At 40.1% G+C, this 21,116-nt stretch overlaps 1 protein-coding gene across 1 annotated transcript in view; it reads left to right on the top strand.

The window, feature by feature from the left end:
* The window catches only part of LOC140997980 (dihydropyridine-sensitive L-type skeletal muscle calcium channel subunit alpha-1-like), a 238,979-nt gene that overhangs the window by 196,358 nt on the left and 21,505 nt on the right, over positions 1-21,116 (top strand). The window contains exons 38-41 of the mRNA XM_073468075.1: positions 2,720-2,821; positions 16,929-17,059; positions 19,256-19,381; positions 20,486-20,627. Of these exons, the coding sequence (XP_073324176.1) occupies positions 2,720-2,821; positions 16,929-17,059; positions 19,256-19,381; positions 20,486-20,627 (501 nt within the window). The remainder of the gene's footprint in view (positions 1-2,719; positions 2,822-16,928; positions 17,060-19,255; positions 19,382-20,485; positions 20,628-21,116) is intronic.

Here is a 21,116-nt window from a genome sequence, read left to right as displayed (position 1 = left end):
TTTCTGTATCCATCCCCTGACTTATACTTTTCAGTAACCTTTTCACAGAGTTGCTTGGAGTGTTCTTTTGTCTTCATGGTGTAATTGTAGCCAGGAATACTGATTAACCAGTGACTGGACCTTCAGACACAGGTGTCTTTATACTACAATCACTTGAGACAAATTCACTGCACTCAGGTGATCTCCATTTCACTAATTGTGAGACTTCCAGCACCAGTTGGCTGGACCTCTGTTGAATTAGGTCAGTCACTTTAAAGGGGGTAAATACTTATGCAATTATTTTTTTTACATTATATATTTTTAATTAATTGACATGGCTTTGTAGGAATCTGTTTTCACTTTGACATTAAAGAGTTTTTACTTTTTGTCAAAAAATTATATCGACCACGATTCCATTTATAAAAGGAGAAAACATCCAAGGGGGTGACTCTTTCTATGCACTGTGGGTTTTCCCCTTAGCAGTATTTTTTGCAGAGCTCTTCACAGTTAGATATTCATTTTGCAAGTGTTGCTTATGAGGGTATTTTCAGTAACAATGTAGCGGCACTTCTCAGGAAAGCGTCAAATCCATGTAGTGCTCACTAGCGCCCCCGTTAGATGTATTTTGATGAATAACAGCAGTGCTAACTGAGCACACTGCATTTCCTGTGTCTAGCCTACTTAGAAACAAACAAACAAAAAAAGTCAACTGGAAATTTTTGTTTTTAAATAGAATTGTATTTTTTTATTTCCATTGTATATGAAGGTATAGAAAATTGGTGTGAAACAACAAAAAAAAAATTATGAAAAATATAATTTTGCGGGCCTGATATTATATATTTGACAGCAGGTTGCAGATATAGTGCATCTGTTGCATGAGATGGGCAACAAAAAAAACCTGACTGATTCGATAGTGTCTAGACATATAGATATAGTGCCTATATCAAGACATGCTAGACATGCTAGATATAGGCAAATATAGGCACAGAAAAAAACACATGGCTCAACTTGTAGCCAATGGCTCCTCAAAGGCAACATTACACTTCCCGCTTGCATCCCCCACAGTGTGTTAAAGAACTCTCATTCCTAAACTGTTACACACAGGGAACAGAGTGCCCAAAAACCCAGATATTTCAGTAGATACAGTGGTGACTTAAAGAAATTGTTCAAAAACTAGTTTTTGCTTAGTTTTTCATTTAAACGTTGTCACAAATTATGTCCAGGGAATCTTTCATCCTGATTATCCAGTTGTCACACGACAAGTTTTAAGACATACTTTTGACAGAAAATGCTGGAAAACACATAATATTGATGAACAATTTATTTTATTGAAATTATAAACATAATGTAAATTAAAATTATATAGATTTGTCTTGATCTGATTCCCACTCTATTATAGAACTAGCAAGTCATTTTATAATGAAAATGAGCATGTCCTGTGTAAACAATGCATAACTTGGTGAGTGCTTTCCTCTGATGAGTTCATAATCTAGCCCCACTGCATGTTAGATAATACTTTATGTTGGTGTACAGAAAACTCTCACACCCCATGTCATTTTGGAATGAAAGATGATGACAATGTTATTAAAACATCCGTAGTAGGTTAACCATTAGTATACCCATCCATCTGGCATCAGAAGCCCTTTTCACACAGAGACTCAACATTATCTCCACAGCGAACAAAACCAAGCAGCTCCAGCGTAAAACCGCACCAGTGTGTCAATTCATACAGCACGCCGGTGCTGTGGATCCTAAACAGGTGTGACGGTATACATGACGACATTGAGATCTGTGTGGTTTTTTCAACATGTTTCCCACCTGATAATCTAAACATGTATCAGCCGACTGTTTATAATCATATGGATGTGTTACAATTGAGATCCTGACCCACCATGCATCTTGGAAGTGACAAAGTTATGTTTTTTGCTCTAACTTACATAATCGGCATCAGTAAACAGGACACTGTCTGACTCTCTCACTCGCGGGGAGGGATGCTGTTTTCTGGGGGAAAGTTCACTGAACTCTCGGTTGGAAGAGAAGTTTTTTTGCTGGGGACAGACGTTGTTTTTCAGGCAGAAATGTGATGAAGAGTGTAGAACAGACAGGATGACAGACACTTCTCCACGTATAACTGCAGGATTTTTTTCCTCACATAAGTTGCCAAAGACACTACTAGTTACCACATTACTGTTGTTTGGTCCTGTAACGTTGCTTTGTGGGTCATTTCTCTTTTATTTGATGAGTGAAGGATCTGTTTAGTTGTCAGACTGTGAACACCATCAGACCAACACACCCTCTTTTCCATTCAAGCAGACGCCAGCTAGTCTCTGCTGCAGCTCTGATACTACCTCTGGAGGGACATCAGAGCCGCAGCGAAACTGTCCCCCCTCTCTGCTTCTAAAATTTTCACACAGAGCCCAAAGGACACTAAAAGACAACACCCATCCCAGCCACAGTCTGTTCACCCTGTTGCTATCAGGCAAAAGATTCAGAAGTATCTATTGGCATACCACTAGACTACAGAGCAGCGTCTTTCCTCAGGCTGTGAGACTGCATCTTCCACACTCCATTGTATAAAAGTTTTTCTTTTTTTTAGTTACATAGCATAAAGGGACTAAACTCAGTTTTGTTTTATAACCCTGGTGTTGTACAATGATTAATGACTATTAAAATGACTATTAATTTTCTTTAAATTCACTAATTTCTTTTGTCTCATCATTATGCTTCTTCTATTGGTCAGGTAATTTTGAACAAGCCAATGAGGAGCTGAGGGGAATTATCAAGAAGATTTGGAAGCGAACCAGTATGAAATTGCTGGATCAAGTCATCCCACCTATAGGAGGTCAGTAGAATAAAAACACACCCACATCCCTTAATTTTTGCAGGTGTTGGGACACTATATGCTGCACCAACAAAGCAAAAATTTGCCTTGATCTCAGTCCCAATCTTCTTGAATTCTGTATGGAGTTTTGACCACAAATTATTTTCTTCATGTGTCCTTAAATCATATGCAAGCAGTGCTGAATGGGCCCTCACACCTTTGTGTACGTCAAAGTCTGCAGCAGCTGCAGCGTCATTCCTGGACACTGCCCAGTCGACACAGCTCTCAATTTTTGTGTTTTCTGCATATAAAGGAGTTTCATATCACGTCCTGTGCCCACTAAGTGGCAACTGAGAGCACCCACTGAGGATACTTTATGTTTCAGCATAACAAGTTGAGTCAAGTCACACCATCCACATCTCATGTAAATCAAATCAATCAATTAATCTTTCACTGATTGTTGAGACTTATGGGACTTATGGGACTCAGCTAATTCCGCTGAAAATGAATAACATTTTCTTGTTAAAACAATCATGGTTGATCATATGTGGGTCTTTTGCACAAATGTAACTTTTTTACATATGTTTGTTTTTAATTTTATATTATATGTCAGCCCAGTTCCCACCAAAACACTTGTCCCAAAACAAGAGAATAGTATTTCAATTTGCCAAAAACTGTGAAAAAATGTAAAATGTATAATACATACTCCAGATGAAAGAGGAGAATGTAAAACATCTTTAAAACTAAAAGCAGTGAATTTCTAACAGTATTTATTCTTATTTTGTGGTTGGTCAGAATGTGTCTCTAGTTTTTGTCAACACCGTCAGATATTTAGGAAAAAGCAGCAAAATCAGCTGTCACAACCATGACATGTCAACACCATCTCTTTTGTATAGAAAGGACTATTTTAAATTATGACATAAATGTATGCATTAGAAAAAGAAGCCAGAGGCAGCAAGCAAACAGAAAGAAAACAAGTGTGTTTTTGTCACCACCATCAGATGTCAGCACCGTCAGATTTGCTGTCTGACGGTGGTGACACAAAAACATCCAAATCGTCCCTAAATGGGACCTTAATATAATTTAGGATCACATAAACAGTAATATTGCTTGTAATGTTTAATTTTAACCTCTTTATTTATAATATACATGATTTCTCCTTTATCTCTTCCACAAACAGGCCTACGTATCCCAACATGAATGTGACCCACAATGACTAACACTATAAATGAATGTGGTTGCACCATTTCGCAACCATTTTATAAAATTTCACGAAACTTTTACCAAATTAAGCATAATTAACTTCATAGTCACTAATTTAATGGTAATTCCATTAAATTCTGACTTTTCATTTGTTTATTTGAGGGTCCGTGCATGAAGTATAAATGAATCTCCATTGTTTACATTGTATAATGAAACATCCCATTTTGGGGGTATTTCCTATTTCATTGTCATAAGATGCGTAATGCAGCTTGTTCCTTTATCCAACTTGTACAATGAACATTGAAAAAGGAAGTCGAGTGTCGGAAACAGCCTTCAAAGTAAAAGTTGAGGGTTTTGAAGCATGTTGGCCGGAGCTGTCAGTTTAAGGACAGCTCCAAACTGTATGCAAACTGTACATCCACAGATGAACAGTGTATTAATTGTAGCTTTAGTTTTTACTCACTAATTATAGGGATACATGACATTAATTATATTATTCAGAATATTTCTGCTGGTAACATACATTTGTGAACACAGACCGCACTACACCACACTTTAATACATCAAAATTAATATCAAAACACCCCTAAGCCTTACTTATATGACTGAGCAGGGTCCAGTTAACTCACTTCTAGCATAATTGTAGGCATTTCACACAGACTTAGATGGACAAATATTAAAATGACGTGCAAAACAGCTGATAATAACAAACGAGTAACGTTAACATAATGTTACAACAGCTGTTTAGCTACAACAGCTAGCAACTTTACCTGCAAACAAAATAGCACTGTTAGCATTGGCTGTGTTCTGAAGTTAACAGCTTACTACGTTCCTGGCAGGTCAACACATTTAAACAGTGTTTGGTTGGAGACGTTTGGTGGATAAGGTCAACAACAAAAAAGTTTGACCTACTTCATGATGACTGCAGTCCAACGGCTCAGTCTCCGTCTCAAACATGGTGTGTTTACTTTGAAAATCCCGGTGATTATCTCTCTCAGTTGTGGGAAAGTGGCAGAAATATCACTGTATAACAGTTATGAATTATCTAAATTATTTAGGCTATTTGTTGTTAGGTTGTATTTATTTCATTTCGCTCTCCTTAAACTGACAGCTCCGGCCAACACGCTTCAAAACGCTCAACTTTTACTTTGAAGGCTGTTTCCGACACTCGACTTCCTTTTTCAATGTTCATTGTACAAGTTGGATAAAGGAACAAGCTGCATTACACGTCTTACGACAATGAAATAGGAAATACCCCCAAAATGGGATGTTTTACTCTACAACGTAAACAATGGAGATTCATTTATACTTCATGCACGGACCTTTGAGGCAGTTATGGCAAGACAGCAGCTATCTGTAGATAGGTAGGTGATGTAAAAGAAGATGCCCAAAATTTCAAAAGATCAGAGCTTTGAAAAATTAACGTATAATAAACAAACTGAAAACCCTTTGCAAATTGACTACTGAGTACTCATGTAATATTGTTGCATTGACTACTGAGTACTTGTGTAATATTGTTGCATTGACTACTGATTGACTTCTGACTACTGATTGACTATATTGTTGCATTAACTACTGAGCGCTCACGTCTAACAAGACTAGTACAGAGACAAGACCCTCATCACATGCGATTAAGAGATCATTTGCAACTTTAACCAATGCTGTTTCTGTGCTATGATGCACTCTATAACCTGATTGTAAATTCTCACGTAAACTATTGTTATGCAGAAAGTCATAAGCAGATGGCAACTGTTTTCTCAAGAATCTTTGAGAAAAAGGGAAGGTTAGATATGCATCTATAGTTGGCTAAAACCTCTAGATCAAGTGTCAGCTTTTTAAGAAGCGTTGTAATCAGTAGGTGATTTGTTAATTTTTAACAGGGGGGATGGCTCAATAGGAGCACCACCCTGCCCCGACACACCTATGTACACCTCCCAAAGGACATTGTTGACGCCTTAACCATAACTGTGACATTTCTGATTCTACAATTCCATTTTATCCATTTATCTTCCTTCTCTCCCTACTACAAATGTCTTTTTATAACTGTATTAAAGTAATGAGTAAATACACCTTTAAATTGAATGCAGTGGACTGAGTTTATTCAGGTAGGGTTTTCTCATGTTTCTCACAATACACTACAAGCAGGGTCATTTTAAGTTACATGACCCCTTGGAATTTTTTAACCATCTAAATTCCTTGAAGGACACACAATGAACATTGTGCAAAATAGTAGAGCCTGACCAATTCATCGGTTGGCCGATTTTATCGGCCGATATTAGCCTATCACAGATATATCAGTATCGGTGTATATATTGTCCAATATGCACCAATATGAAAACCTTATATTTAAAAACTATAATGCAGAAAAACATGCTTGGGCTAATTTAAAATTGGTGTAATGACATAGTTTGTCCAGCAGAGTGCGCTTCAACAGGGGATAAAACAGCTGGTGTCAGGAAATGTAACAGCTACCTCACTAATGGTTAAACTGTAAACCAGGACAAAAATGACAATTACCAACATAACATAGGCCACCATGTTCTGAACAGACACACGAAAAACACTTACAAAAAGTAACATTTTAGTTTTAGAACAAGCAAACTTGTTGTGCTCCTCTACATGAGAGACGCGCTGGGAATCAACCGGAAGCTGCTCTATGACGTCGCGTCTGCTACAGGTTTTGTTCCGCCCTCCACACAGCATCATACTATGAATGTATAAAGAGAACCCAGCGGGAACGTTTCAGAAGCGGAGCCTTTTATCCGCCTGATTTTGTTGACTTGCTCAGATTTTGTTGATCTGGTCATTTTTCGTTTTTATACAATCAGGAGTCTGCACAGGGTGTTTTATTTTGAAAATTGACCGGATGCTCTATGTCGTTCCTGTGTCTCTGACTTCCTGCCGGCACGATCTGCTCTGTGCAGCTTGTTGCGGCTTCCGTCAAAAATCGACCAGGCAGCCGGAACGCAAAGCAGCCGTGCAAGGCTTGACTCCACTGTGCGCCGTCGATCACGGCCGCTTGTGATTTGTAACACACTTTCTGCTACTAGGGGATGGAGAGTGATGGCAGGTTAACAAGGGGGATTCTTTTTGGTAATTTTGCTAACAAGGGGGACGGCATCCCCCCCTCATCCCCCCTCAAATCGCCTACTGGTTGTAATTACAGCTACTTTAAAAGGACTATGGTACATATCCTGTTAATAGGGACAGATTAATCATGTCGAGTATAGAAGTGCTAAGTAAAGGTTAAGCTTCTTTAAGCAATTTAGTTAGGATTGGATCTAAAAGACACGCTGATGGTTAAGATGAAGAAATCATTGAAGTTAGCTGGTGAAGGTCAATGGTAGAATATAATTTGAAATATATATATGGTTTTACAGCTGTTTCTGAGGTTTCTGTCTGAGAGGGTAAATTGGTACTATCTGACATCAGAAGGTGATTCATTTTGTCTCTATTAAGCAGAATTTTGTCATTAAAGAAGCCCATAAAGTCATTACTGTTTAGTGTTATAGGAATACAAGGATCAATAGAGGTATGACTCTCAGTGTGGCTACAGTGGTGAAAAGAAACCTGGGGTTAGGGTAATTATTCGGCTTGAGTCAAATATGGTTGAAACTCCACCTCCTCTGCTGGTGTCTCAAGGAATGCAAGTATTAATATGACTGGAAGCAGTGGATTCATTAAGGCTGACATATGCATCATTACACAACCAGGTTTCAGTGAGACAGAATAAATCAATATTATGATCTGATATTAAATCATTACCTATAAGAGCTTTGGATGACAGAGATCTAAAGTCCACCACATCAGTTGTAGTGTTTTTATGTGAAACTCCTTTTTTTCAAATTCACTTAAGTGGTCCGAGGACAGACACAGTCTCTGTGGGGGTTATGGGTGGGCAACTGCTCTAAAAGAAGCGCAGAGGAGTGTGTAGGACTGCAGCTCTTTCTCCTGGACTCAATGCCGGGTTGTCATGGTTTTGAGCCACTGATAAACTCGGTCAGACTTCTACACTGTGTTCCAAATTATTATGCATATACTGTTTTTGTTCTTTTTTTCCCTAAATAGTATACACAATTGGCAGTCAATAGGATTTTTTCTTTCCTCAACAATTATATTGTAATCTGGATTTTATTAAACAAAATTACCAATGATGACAATGACATTTTTTGCAAAATAACTCCAAATGCAGTGTTCCAAATTATTATGCAAAACAGAAGAAAAGGATTGAAAAACAGAAATCTGTCATGTTTTTTTGCATTAGGAGATAATTTTTCTAAAATCAAAGCAATTTCAATCAAAAACATTGTTACAGATCAAGTTACATATTAACATAGGAGCCCTTCTTTGACATCACCTTAACAAATCTCATCCATTGAACTTGTAAGTCCATGTACAGTTTTTGCCTGTATTTCCTTTGAGAATGCCAGAATTGCCTCCCAGAGCTGCTGTTTTGAGGTAAACTGCCGGCCACCCTCATAGAGCTTCCTTTTAAGGATGCTCCACAGGTTCTCAATAGGGTTGAGGTCAGGGGATGATGGTGGCCACACCATTATTTTTTCTCCCTTTATGCCCATAACAGCCAAGGCCTCAATGGTATTTTTTCACAGCATGGGATGGTGCATGAAAATTATTTTACTCCGGAAGGCACGGTTCTTCTTTTTATACCATGGCAGGAAATGGGCAGTTAGGAACGCCACATATTTTGCAAAGGTCATTCTGACACCTTCAGGCACCCTAAAGGGGCCTACCAACTCACTTCCCATGATTCCAGCCCAAAACATCACTCCGCCACCTCCTTGCTGACGTCGCAGCCTTGTTGGGACATGGTGGCCATCCACCAACCATCCAGAACTCCATCCATCTGGACCATCCAGTGTAGCACGGCATTCATCAGTGAATAAAACTTTTTGAAAATGAGCCTTTATGTATTTCTGAGCCCACTGCAATCGTTTCTCCTTGTGGGTATTGGTTAAGGGTGGCCGAAATACAGCTTTATACACATCAGCAAGCCTCTGGAGGATCCTGCATCGAGAGGTTCTTGGGACTCCAGAGGCACCAGCAGCTTCAAATACCTGTTTGCTACTCATCAGTGGCTTTTTCACAGCCGCTCTCTTAATACGATGAATTTTTCTTACAGAAACTTTCCTTAATACGCCTTTATCTGAACGAACCCGTCTGTGCTCTGAATCACACACAAATCTTTTCACAGTACGATGATCTCTCTTCATTTTTCGTGAAATATCCAATGTTTTCATGCCTTTTGAAAGATACTGCACTATTGCACGCTTTTCATCTGCAGAAAGATCCTTTTTTTCCCCCCATATTGCATGAAACCTGTGACTTGCTTAATAATGTGGAACAACCTCACCTGGCAAACTAATTACCAAACCTGTCTGAGATTGATGTCAGTGATCTAAACAGACAGGAGAAGCAGCACAATTGAAAACGTTCATTGAAAAACTAAAAATCAAATGTTTGTTTAAGTGAAATTGTATTTGCATAATAATTTGGAACACAGTGTAGATAAGCCGCCGTCTCTTCTAATCAGACAAGGTTTTCACCGTGTGTTCTCATTGCATGCTGATGCAGTAGCATTATTTGCCATGAAACAGGAAGTTGTTAAAACTTCTATGTAAATAGTTCAATCTTTCCAAATAATATTGATCTGAGTTCCACCCTAAACACTCCTAGATACCAATTAGGAGGTATAGTCATTGCGCCACCTACTGGCAACAGAATATAAGCCTTGTCTGACAACCATTTACGTGATGTTTTCATGGTGCGGTCTGTCCATGACATCCATAAACCTAATGTGTAATTACTCAGTTTTCTCTAGTTCCACATAGTGGATACAGGAAGTAACAGTGACCTGCTTCCTGCAGTGTCCAAAACACTTGAAAATTCAGGGGTGTGTCAAAATGGTCAAATGGAATGACCATCACTAATCTTAATAAAAATTTAAAGTAGCGATGAATGGGCCCTTGCATTCCTGAGTCAGGGTGTGCTTCAGCCCTGGCACGGGAATTTATTAGTGACTGAAAAATGCAATTAAGTTTGAGGGATAGGTATAATTATATAAAATTAATTGTTTGGGATGTAACGATTTACAGAATTTCAGAAAAAAAAGCAGCAATACCGTCCTGGGACTCTGACAATACCTACCAAACGATCATGTGGCTATTTTCACTTGTAAAGTTCATGGATCTAACAAGGGAAATCGGGCCCAAAGACACTGAAGATGCGACAGCCAGTGTTTACTGGTTGCAAAACTACAACAAAGTGCAAATAAAAGCAAATTCCATATTCTTCCCTCTTTAATTTTGTCATAACCTTGCTCCTCTTGATTGGATTTCCCAGCCCATTGACATTGTACGTGATTATTTTAGTTGACTTAATACTTTGCATTTTGTGTCTTTGTTTTAAGCCCCTGTATGCCTATACCTAAGTCACATCTTACACTCCTGGTGCTGTAAAGAACAATAGCACAAACTACAAAAAACAAAATCATTAACCTGTAACACAGTAACAAAATAGTCAACTTGATCACAAATAACTACATTGACTTCCAATATTAAGACCTCTTTACTAGCCTCCTGACTCTGATGGAATGTGAGTACAGGGGGAAAGTCTCTTCCTCCTGGCAGTGAAAGAGGGCCCTCTTCAGCCTTCCAACTGATAAGTAGGTCCATGGTGTCCAGTAGAGGGGGTCCCGACCTCAAAACCTGTCCTCCATATGCCCTTACTCTCATCTTGCTGATGAAATCAGTGTCATGTAGGGGAATATGTTTGATAATAGGATCTGTCCAATAACATTATTCACCGCACTGATAAAGATCACTAGAGAATGTTATAACAATATGTATGCTATTTCTGTTACAGCAAAAGTATATTGACGATACTTATCAAGTGTCTCAGTGACGGAAAGCCTGGAGCCATTCCATGAAGCCTCTTCTGGAGCTTGTGTTTTCCCGGCTTCAAGTCAGTTGGGCTATCTGGTCCAGGAGGGAAGATGTTTTTTTCAGAACCGTCACCGATATCCCCCTCTCTGCCATGTCCGCCGTTGCTTCTTCTGCCAATTTGTAAATCACTGTACCTTCATTGTAAAACACTGTCTGGCCAGGAATGGAGTCTGAAACCTTATATTTCTTTCCTTCAGCATAACTTTGGCTTCTGCATGCTCCCTCCATTTCCGCAGCATTTCTGGTGCGTAGTCATGGTCCAGATGTATCCTTTTGCCCTGGAAGTCAAATCCCTTCTTCTGCCAGGCTATTTTAATGACCTCCTCCTTCAGTCTGTAGCTTGAGAACTTGACCATGATTGATCTTGGCGGGGCTTCAGTCGGAGGTTTCAAGGCGAGTGCCCGGTGTGCTCTCTCTATATTTAGCGCTGTAGAAGAAGGGAGCTCCAAGCCTTTTAACAGCAGATCTTCCACGAAAGTAATCACTGATGCCATGCTTTCTTCAGCTCCTTCTTTAACCCCATGTATTCTGACATTGTCACGATGCAAGCGCTCCTCTAAATCAGTCAATTTAGCCTCTGTTTGTATCTTGCGCTTCACCAGTTCCAACAAAACATCCTCAGACGACTGGATACAGGTCTCGGCTGCGTTGATTCATTCCTCCGCTTCTTCCACTCTCCCGTTGATTCTACCAATATCCTCTTGTATGCCATTTAGTTGCTGACTGGAGTCCTTCCTGAATTCTCATAGCTCTTTCAATATTAAGTCCAGTTTATTCTCACGGGTTGGCCCCGAATCGCCATCCGGCTGCATATTGGCCTCCATGTTGCTAATGCTACTAGCTTGTGGCAGTTGACCTTCTTCGTCGTCTTGTTTTTTACTTTGTGCAAGACTTTTCTTCCCCTTTCTGATGGGCATAGTCAACTTGCTTTGATATTTCTTTTAATAAATTCAAGTTTTATCGGCCATCTTTGTTGCTGTCGGGAACCCGTTGCACTATGCTGCCATCACCTCGCCGGAAGTCCACTTTTGTATAGTTCTGATGTTGGGGAAACGTAGTATTGATGGTCTATGTCAATTATTGATTCAAGAATTTTTTCTTGTTCTAGCCTCCTAGCCTCCTTAGCTTTGAAATGTATGAGATAATCCCCCCCCCTTACCGATTTTAAAGCCTGATAGAACAGGGATGGAGAAACAGTGTCTTTCTTATTCGTTTCCAAAAGTTATCGATGGCTGCTGAAATCATTTCACAGTGTGTAGTATCAAGTTTCCATGGAGCGCACTCAGAGTAGTTAAAGATCCTAAATGCCAAATTGAGAACCACTGGTGGTCACAGTTCAGCACCAGCATGTTAAACCAAAACAAAACGGAGTGTCGGCCATACCTTCCCTCTCCCTTTCCCACAAAAATCTTTGCCCACTACTCTTGAAGTGTTGACGGTTAGGTATTTTCATGCAAATGCAGTGTTTGTCCCCAAAAGTGGCATAAGTCAGAATACACACACATCCCTGCTGGCTGTATCTATAAACTGGGCGGGCCAATAGTTCCGAAGGGAGGGGCTCACATGCACTAACATGCACACACAGCCAGGCTCCAAAACAAAAAACATTAAAGCGCAATAATAATAACACACAGAGAGAGGGAGTGTGACTTCACTGTCTGTTCAGGACGTCTACTCCACCACATCTTTACATAGCAAATAGTTGTTTCCTGGCATCTAGTGAGGCTGAATGTTGTATATTGAACCTTTAAGTGGAAAAGAAAGATCTACTGTAGTATTACAGGAGCATGGTGAGATTAAAAAAAAAACAAGTGATGTACTGTTGATGAAAAAGGAATGGATTCTGTTGTATGAATGATGAAATCTTTAACATTAGGATGAAAACGCCATAGATCAATACATCCATGGGAGCGGCAATAGCTCAGCTATAGTCAAGTATCCTTGAGCAAGATACTGAACCCCAAATTGCTCCTGATGAGCAGGTTGGCACCTTGCATGGCAGCCTCTGTTATCAGTGTATGAATGTGTGTGTGAATGGGTGAATATGACAAGTGTTGTAAAGCGCTTTGAGCGGTCAGTTTACAGGATAAAAGCGCTATAGAAATGCAAGTCCATTTACCAAGTCCGTTCAATTTGGTCCATAAATGCAAACAAAGTTTTAGCCATTTTAGAGGGGATTTTTGTCTTAGGGTTGGAACGGTCTAGGGCATGATTAATCACACAGTTTAGGGCTCCTCCAAAAATCACATATGAATGAGATAACTTTTCCCACATATTTCTCATTTCTCCCAGTTTGGTGCATATGGGTTTATAGTAAAGGGACCCAGAGACAATGATAAAATGGCCATGCGAGTCAGATATAATGTTTGTGGTATTGATTATGGATTCTGATTGCTGTGCCATGTGACCTGAATTTGAATAAAAATGTAGTACTAAAAATAACCTGCAACAACAATTAACTGAATGTCTGAAGATAATGATTTTCAACTTTTACAAGGTATTAAAGAAAAGTAGGATATTAAAAAGTTATACTACAAAATAAGGATCCTGTCAGGTGGATAAAGTGTGATTAAGTATACGTGTCATAGAAGTCCATATTCCACAGGAATGTGAACAAAATTCATGTTTACGTAAAGTCTGGAACGTTAAACATACAATACTGTATGTAACATCTGCCATTAGGGGGCTCTTTATCAAATCAAAACAAAAAATGTTACGGAGTGTGGAGGGCCAAGCAGAGCGGGGGGCAAGAGCTGCTGCTCAGCTGCTTAGAGCCAGCTAGAGAGTCTGGATTAGAGCCAGACCCTCTGGAGAATTAACACCTGGAGTCATTTTGGATTCTACTCTGATCAAGAACCGTTCACCCACAAACTTTCTTCTGGTTGAGTGCCTATTACATATTGTTTTAGGATATGAAAACTCACACAAGTACAAGTAAAATAAGGTACATTATTGTAATTATGTGTCATGTTTTACTTTCCACTTCCTGTCTTTATCTTTGTCTTGTCTTTATGTGTGTACGCTCGTTTCATAAGTTCATAAGCCCTTGTGTATTTAAGTCTGTGTTTTTCCTTTAGTCTTTGTTGGTTTGTCTATTTTCGTTCTGCATCTCCCGTGTTTTCACATCAGTTCCTCGGTCCTGTTTTCTGCTCAGGTTGTACCTGCATTCTTCCTGTATCCCTCATGTCATCCTGGTTTGTACTTTGTTTAGTTTTGCTTTTGCTGGGTTAGGGTTAGAGTTATGCATCTGGAAGAAGGTCAGCAGTGCAGTCATAAGGTCTGTGAGGGGAGAGACATGGCTGGCTCTTTGCTGAAAACTTTAACCAAGTCGTACATGTCAGATCTTATTATACCATATATTCCAACTCGTGCATTACGCTCTCAAAATTCAGGGCTCCTAACGGTTCCCAGGGTTAAGAAGAAGTCAGCTGGCTGCAGGGCTTTTTCCTATCGTGCCCCCTTCCTCTGGAATAACCTCCCAGCTGACATCAGACAATCTGGTTCTATTGACGCCTTTAAATCTAAACTGAAAGCTTACTTCTTTGACTTAGCCTTTAATTAGTCCTTGACTTCGATTGCTAGCTCCTTCAGTGGGTTAGTCTCAGTCTCAATGAGTTACCTATAGTATTAGAATTCACATTGTCCTGCCGATGAGAAACAATCTGTTTATTCTGATTAACCTTGCATTTCTCTAACTTTTGTTTTTGTTTTCTGTCCCCACAAGCTGCAAGCTGTGTCACTCTCTCTCTATATATATAGCTTCCTCCTCCTCCTCCTCTTTCTCCTTCTCCTCCTCCTTTTTCTTTGTGGCTTGAAAAGACAAGACACAACGGCCTTGCATCGATTACTGTGGTCTGAATGACATCAACATCAAGAACAAATATCCTCATCGATCCCTCCTTTGAACCTCTCTGTCATGCAAGATTCTTCACCAAGCTGGATCTCAGCAACAAATATCATCTTGTCCAGATCAAGAAGGGAGAAGAGTGGAAGACCGCCTTTAATTCTCCGTTGGGACACTCTAAATATTTGGTGATGCTCTTCGGTCTGACTAATGCCCCCACTGTGTTTCAAGCCCTCATCAACAACATCCTCCGTGACATGCGCAACCATTTTGTGTTTGTTTACTTGGACGACATCCTCATCTTTTCCTGTACCTTAGAGGAGCACACACAACAGGTACAGTTAGCTCTCCAGAGGCTTCTGGAGAACAACGTATTGAAACCCGAGTATGAGTTCAATACATCTGCCATCAACTTCCTGCACTACATGGTGGAGCATGGCCAGCTCCAGACAGACCCCGCTAAGATTCAAGCCATAGGAGAGTGGCCCACTCCTACCGCTCGCAAACAGCTCCATAGCTTCCTGGGTTTTGCTCATTTTTATCAATGATATATCCGTGAGTATAGCAAAGTAGCAGCACCCCTCACCAGTCTGACATCAACCTGTTCCCCCTTCACATTGACAGAGGGAGCTGCATCGGCTTTTCATCAACTCAAAAAACTATTTATCAGTGCCCCTGTGCTCAAGCATCCTGATCCCTCTCGACAGTTTGTGGTAGAAGTGGACGCCTCTGACTGGTGTAGGAACCGTTCTCTACCAACTTAATTCCGTCTCTCAAAAACTCAATCCCTGCGCTTTTTTCTCTCAACGTCTATCTTCTGCTGAACAGAACTATGACGTTGGTAATCGAGAGTTACCAGCGCTGGTTCTGGCCGTCCAAGGATCACAAGAACTTGTAATGTTTTCACTCAGCTAAACATCTCAACCCTAGACATGCCCGCTGGTCATTTCAACTTCACCCTCTTGTCATCCTGGATCCCATAAGGTGAAACCTGATGCTCTCTCTCACCTAATTTCCCATGACCGGTGTCAGGAGGTATGGAGGACTACACGTGCTGCTCTCACACACTCATCCATTCAGAATCAAAGCCTGGATGACCTGTTGTTCCCCTGCTCCCCAGTACCAGCCCAGCCAGAAGTTGTGGCTGTCTTCTCACAATCTTCCCTTTCAAGTGGACTCATGTAACCTAGCTTCCCGTTATATTGGACCCTTTGTAATTGAGAAAATTATGAATCCATCTGTGGTTCGCCTCAAACTTCCATCCTCTCTACAAGTGCACCCTACAGTCCATGTCTCTCCTCTGTAGCTGGTGTCTCGGGCAGGAGCTTTTACCGTGAGTTCCCCCACAAGCCTGGTAGGGTGCCAGGAGGTGGGGGGTACTGTCATGGTTTGGACTTGCTGTGTGGGGTTTTTCTGCGCTTAGTGTGTGTTTTTTGGCTGTGTGTTTCAGAGGTGCCTTTCAGAGGCTGATCGTGGTTTCCCTGGAGGGCTAAATACCCTGGTCTGCTCTACTGTTGTTGCCAGATTGTTTTCAACTCCACAACATATGTTGATTGCCCCCTGAGCCTCATCTCCACAAGCCACACTGCCATACAGCCTCCCACACCTCTGTCACCAGCCATGATTACACCAAGGACCTTTGGTGAGTCACTCAACCAGTGTCTCCTCTCCTACCACAGCTGTCTCCCCCTCAAATGTTCCCACCGAGCTGCTACAGTCTCCGCTGTGAGCCTCTCCTTTCCACCAGTGGTCCACAGCCTGAGTTGGCAGCTTCCACCTCTACAGTGCTCTACAATTGTTCAATAAATTCCTTTAAACCTATTCCATTCTGGTTGTCCACTTTTGGGTCCTGCAACACACACACAATAATCATAACAGTTTGATGAAGATAAAACCTGAGGATTAGTGCATTTTTTTTCTTTGAAGTTGAAAATATGCATTGCATTGTGTCTTGTGTCTTGTTTGCTTCCTCTCAATAATACAGTTGTTCCACATGCAAAATTCAATTGCTTACTTTTTCACCTTACGCACCTTAAGAAGTTAAGCCTGATGAGTCACGGGTGTCTTAAAATGACCACTGGACAGGACACACTTGATATGCTTTTCTGTGTTTTAACAGATGATGAGGTGACAGTGGGAAAGTTCTATGCCACCTTTCTAATCCAGGACTATTTCAGGAAATTGAAGAAGAGACAGGAAGAGTACTATGGCTACCATCCCACCAAGAAAAATGCTACTCATGAGATACAGGTAAGAACTTGATATGGTATGGGTATTCAGTAAATAATTTGGATTTTTGATTAGATTTAATTCCAAAATAGTTATGTTCAAAGTGACTCCATCAGAGTTGCAATATGATGAGAACATTTAAATACCAACAACTTTTTATCGTATATTGGGAGAGAAAATTAAGAAATTATTTTCCACTTAGAGCTCAGTTTCCCAACTTCAACATCTCAGTGTTTCACGTCATAAAAACAAATAGATAAACAACAAAGAAAATAAGAATCACACTTTGTGTAGGATAAATGATTCACCCTGGCAAAAGTATTTTTTTCCAAAAATCTAAGATCTCTTGATCTAAATATAATAATCACATGCCCATGTGTACATGGAAATTATTTTTGTTTCCTGGAATAGTTTGTCCTGTTCATACTGGCTGCAAAGGAGATTCCCTCTTAAAGCAATTAGAGAACCAGTTTCCCAAAACACCAAAACAACAAACAAAAAATAACACACAAAAAAAAAATGCAGCCGGCTGTGAATGGAGAACACAACCTGTAGTAATGTTGCAGTGGCCATCAGACCAGCAGAAAGAATGACCAAAACCACAATGAATTGAGTGTAACCTATTGTCTCATGCATATTAATTTGGCCCCCAGTTTAAAATACTGTCATGGTAGGTCATCCTGGTTATTAATTGAAAGTAAATCATTTTTTTGTTCATATGTTGATCCAAACAATCACTGTTGGTTCAGTATGCTGTATCCTACCATGGTGAAGACATGACCTGCTGATCAGAGGCAGAGCAGGACAGGTCAGCTGCAGGCACACTTGTAGCGTGGCTAAATGCTAAAGGAAGAACACAATTGAAATGATTTTGTGTGATGTTTTATTTGTTGTCAATTGTAGCAACAATATGTAGAAATTGGCATTTTACGTATGTGGCACCCCCCACAGTTTGAGTGCAACACTACTGTTGTAAATAGAAATCCCAGGTCTTTAATAATTTGTCAGACGTAATTTAGGTTTTAACTAAAGACAAAACGTATTACGTCATAACAATGAAGACTTGTGTCTTGAGGTAAACATGTAACTCTGTGATCCTACCTTCCCACGGAAGTTACATGGTGCAGAAACAAGAGATAGGGGGGCAGAGTTGCTGTCCCAGGGACACCATTCACCCTGTTACAAGTCACTCTGCAATCAAAATTATTATGAAGCTGTTATTTTAAGGTTAAACAAAGTTACATAATGTTGCTTTAACTTGGCCCTGTGCCCCAGTTTAAAACCTACAGTAATGAGATGCCTCACATTCTATTTGTTTACTATTATTTTTTTAATCTTTCGATATGGACAAACAATCACTAGCAGAGCAATCAATCACTTTCTTTGTGAAGTACCAATTCACAACTAAGGTTACCTCATGACACTTTCCAATTTGAGCAGGTCTAAACCATACTATATAGCAACATAGCGGCTTGTCCTTTGTTGTTTAATGGTGCTTGATAAGCTGACTCACTCCCACACCACCACAGGATCCTGTGGCTAATTGCTGCCACACCTGATTCTGTCTGAATGAGGCTTTACTCTCAGCAGGATTTTTTCTCACATTCGCTGTGGTGACTGCCAGTCCTCTATGGCCAACTCACCATAGTCTCACAAAATCCTGTGGGGAAACACACTTTCATGTCACCTGACTGATTGGCAGATATTTTTTTCTCTTGATAGAGCCCTCACCTCTCCATTCATCCAGCTTTCTTTTAAGGAGATAATTTTATTGTCTTTGTGATCGCCACACCATCATCAATGTATGATGTCACTGATGATGTACTATATTCCTTGACGTTGTTGTCCTTGGTGGCAGCATCTCTGAATATTTGCCAGTCTGTGCAATCAAAACAGCCCTCTTAGGCTGCTGTAGCTTCTGTCCAATAAGTTTAACAGTTTTTACTAATGGTTTGACCCAAGAGGATCAAACACAGTGGATGCCCTTTCCATTGCCCTTCATTTAGTCTTCACACACCCTGAACATAAAAACAACTTTGACAGAATTGAAATGCTGCAAAGTAAAATCCACATGATGTAAAACCACCAAAATGCATATATAAGTCCTTCACACCTAATGTTTTTTGCAAAAAATAATATAGGTACGACTACGCAGTGTCATGTATTGAATTTTGTTTTTGTTTTTTTCATTTACCATATCTTCTCTGTGTCGATCAGGCAGGGCTGAGGAACATTGAGGAGGAGGCAGCACCAGAGCTCCATAGGGCCATCTCTGGAGACCTTGTGAACGAAGAAGAAATGGAACAAACTGCTACTGAAGCTGATGTGGAGGGTATCTTCAGGGTAACAGGACATTACTGAATCATGAATGAATAGCAGGAATGAGGGAGGGAAGCATGAAAGGAATGACACAGAATTTACAAACAGCTTAACACCCTTCTCTGTCTACTGTTCTACTTTGAAAGCATAGTCACTTACAGCATTAACCAGCACCCCACCCACTGCCAATATCTTCCAAACACCACAGTGATATTTTGAATCTCAATGGATTTTGTTTTCTAGAACAACAGTGAACAAAAAATTACACACCTTGAACATGAGCACTATAACAAAATAAGGAATTGTATTTTAATTGTTCTGATGGATTGTCACGTTCTGGCTCTAAAGCTGTGACAAAAATGCAGAAGATGTGGCTGATGTAAAACAAATAAGGAATTTATATAACAAAACGACAATGTGCAACATAAAAGAAACTGAGGATAAGGTGGGGTGTGTTTTAGCAGTAAAATCAGTGGTGAGGGTGCATGTGTGCATGAGCGTAAGATGTAGTGTGATCAAAGGGTGTTGGATGGCTGGAAAACAAACAAACAAAAATGCACTGGTGGAGGGAGAAGTGAAGAGTAGAGTAGTGAGGCAGTCATGAGAGGTGGGGCATTTATAGTAAGCAGACAGGGCCCAGGTTCTTCAACTATGCGGTGGCTCCGCCTCCTGGGTCCCAGGCTGCCTGCTGCATAATAAAGCAAACAGGATAAGCAACAAGCAGCATAAACAATGAGCAGGTGGCCGTCACATGGGTGCACAGAATGGTTGGAGACTACTTTTTAACCCTAACCCTTTTAATCAGGCTATATTAAAACATGTATTACCACAATTTCAGGCTAGTTACTCAAAGACCTATCTTTTTAACAAGTACTTTATTGTTAATTCCCTTATGTGTCCATCTTTATGGACATACGATTACAGTCTCATTATTGAAGCTTTATTCAAGTGAGCAATGGTGTTTCTGATAAATAAAAACACAAGGACAACAACAAAATAAGGCGTGATGCAAATATATTACTGACAGTCTCATTAATGATTTGTAAAGTATTTGTACTAACTTGCAAAAACATATTTGATTTGTCATAAATATAGCCAACAATAACTGTGCTATCTTCTCTAAAACAGAGCCAAGGTATTCACTTTGGAAACCACTCGGACCCTTTCTCTGCAGAGTGTGAAATAGCCAATGCCAGCCAGGCCACTAGCCAGCGGCCCCTGCAGATGGCAGAAGGACTCATCACCAGCAATATGAACATCACCAACACAAGTCACAGGTCTGTGCTCGCGCTGATGTGCTCATCTTTTCCACATATCAATTCAGCTTTTTTCCCCAGGTTTCCCAGCAGAACATTGCATTGTAGCATTTCACCTGTCAGTGGTTTTAATGTTGTGGCTGATCGGTGTAAATGAGCCCAGCTGCATTTCATCTGATTTCCATAAAATGATCCTAAGTAAGTTCTGATGCTGAGCTGTTGGATCCTTATAAACCTTGCTTTCACCATGCAATAAGACTTTAGAAATGCTAGGGTGGTACAAGTTGTCTGTTTCCACTTAGACAGATAAAACTGAATAAAATGATAAACCTTTAAACCTGTAATACCACTGTTGGGAAACAAAGGTAGGGCAGATGTGGTTATTGGCAATTAATAATTACTAATAGTAATTATTAATATTAATAATACAATTATTAATTAAATCAATAAAACGGGACACCACCCTGGAATCAGGGACCAATAACTAGACCGCAAAATAGTCT

Source organism: Pagrus major, chromosome 6 (assembly GCF_040436345.1).
Source record: "Pagrus major chromosome 6, Pma_NU_1.0".
Taxonomy (NCBI): domain Eukaryota; kingdom Metazoa; phylum Chordata; class Actinopteri; order Spariformes; family Sparidae; genus Pagrus; species Pagrus major.
This window is presented reverse-complemented; position numbering and strand designations above follow the sequence as displayed.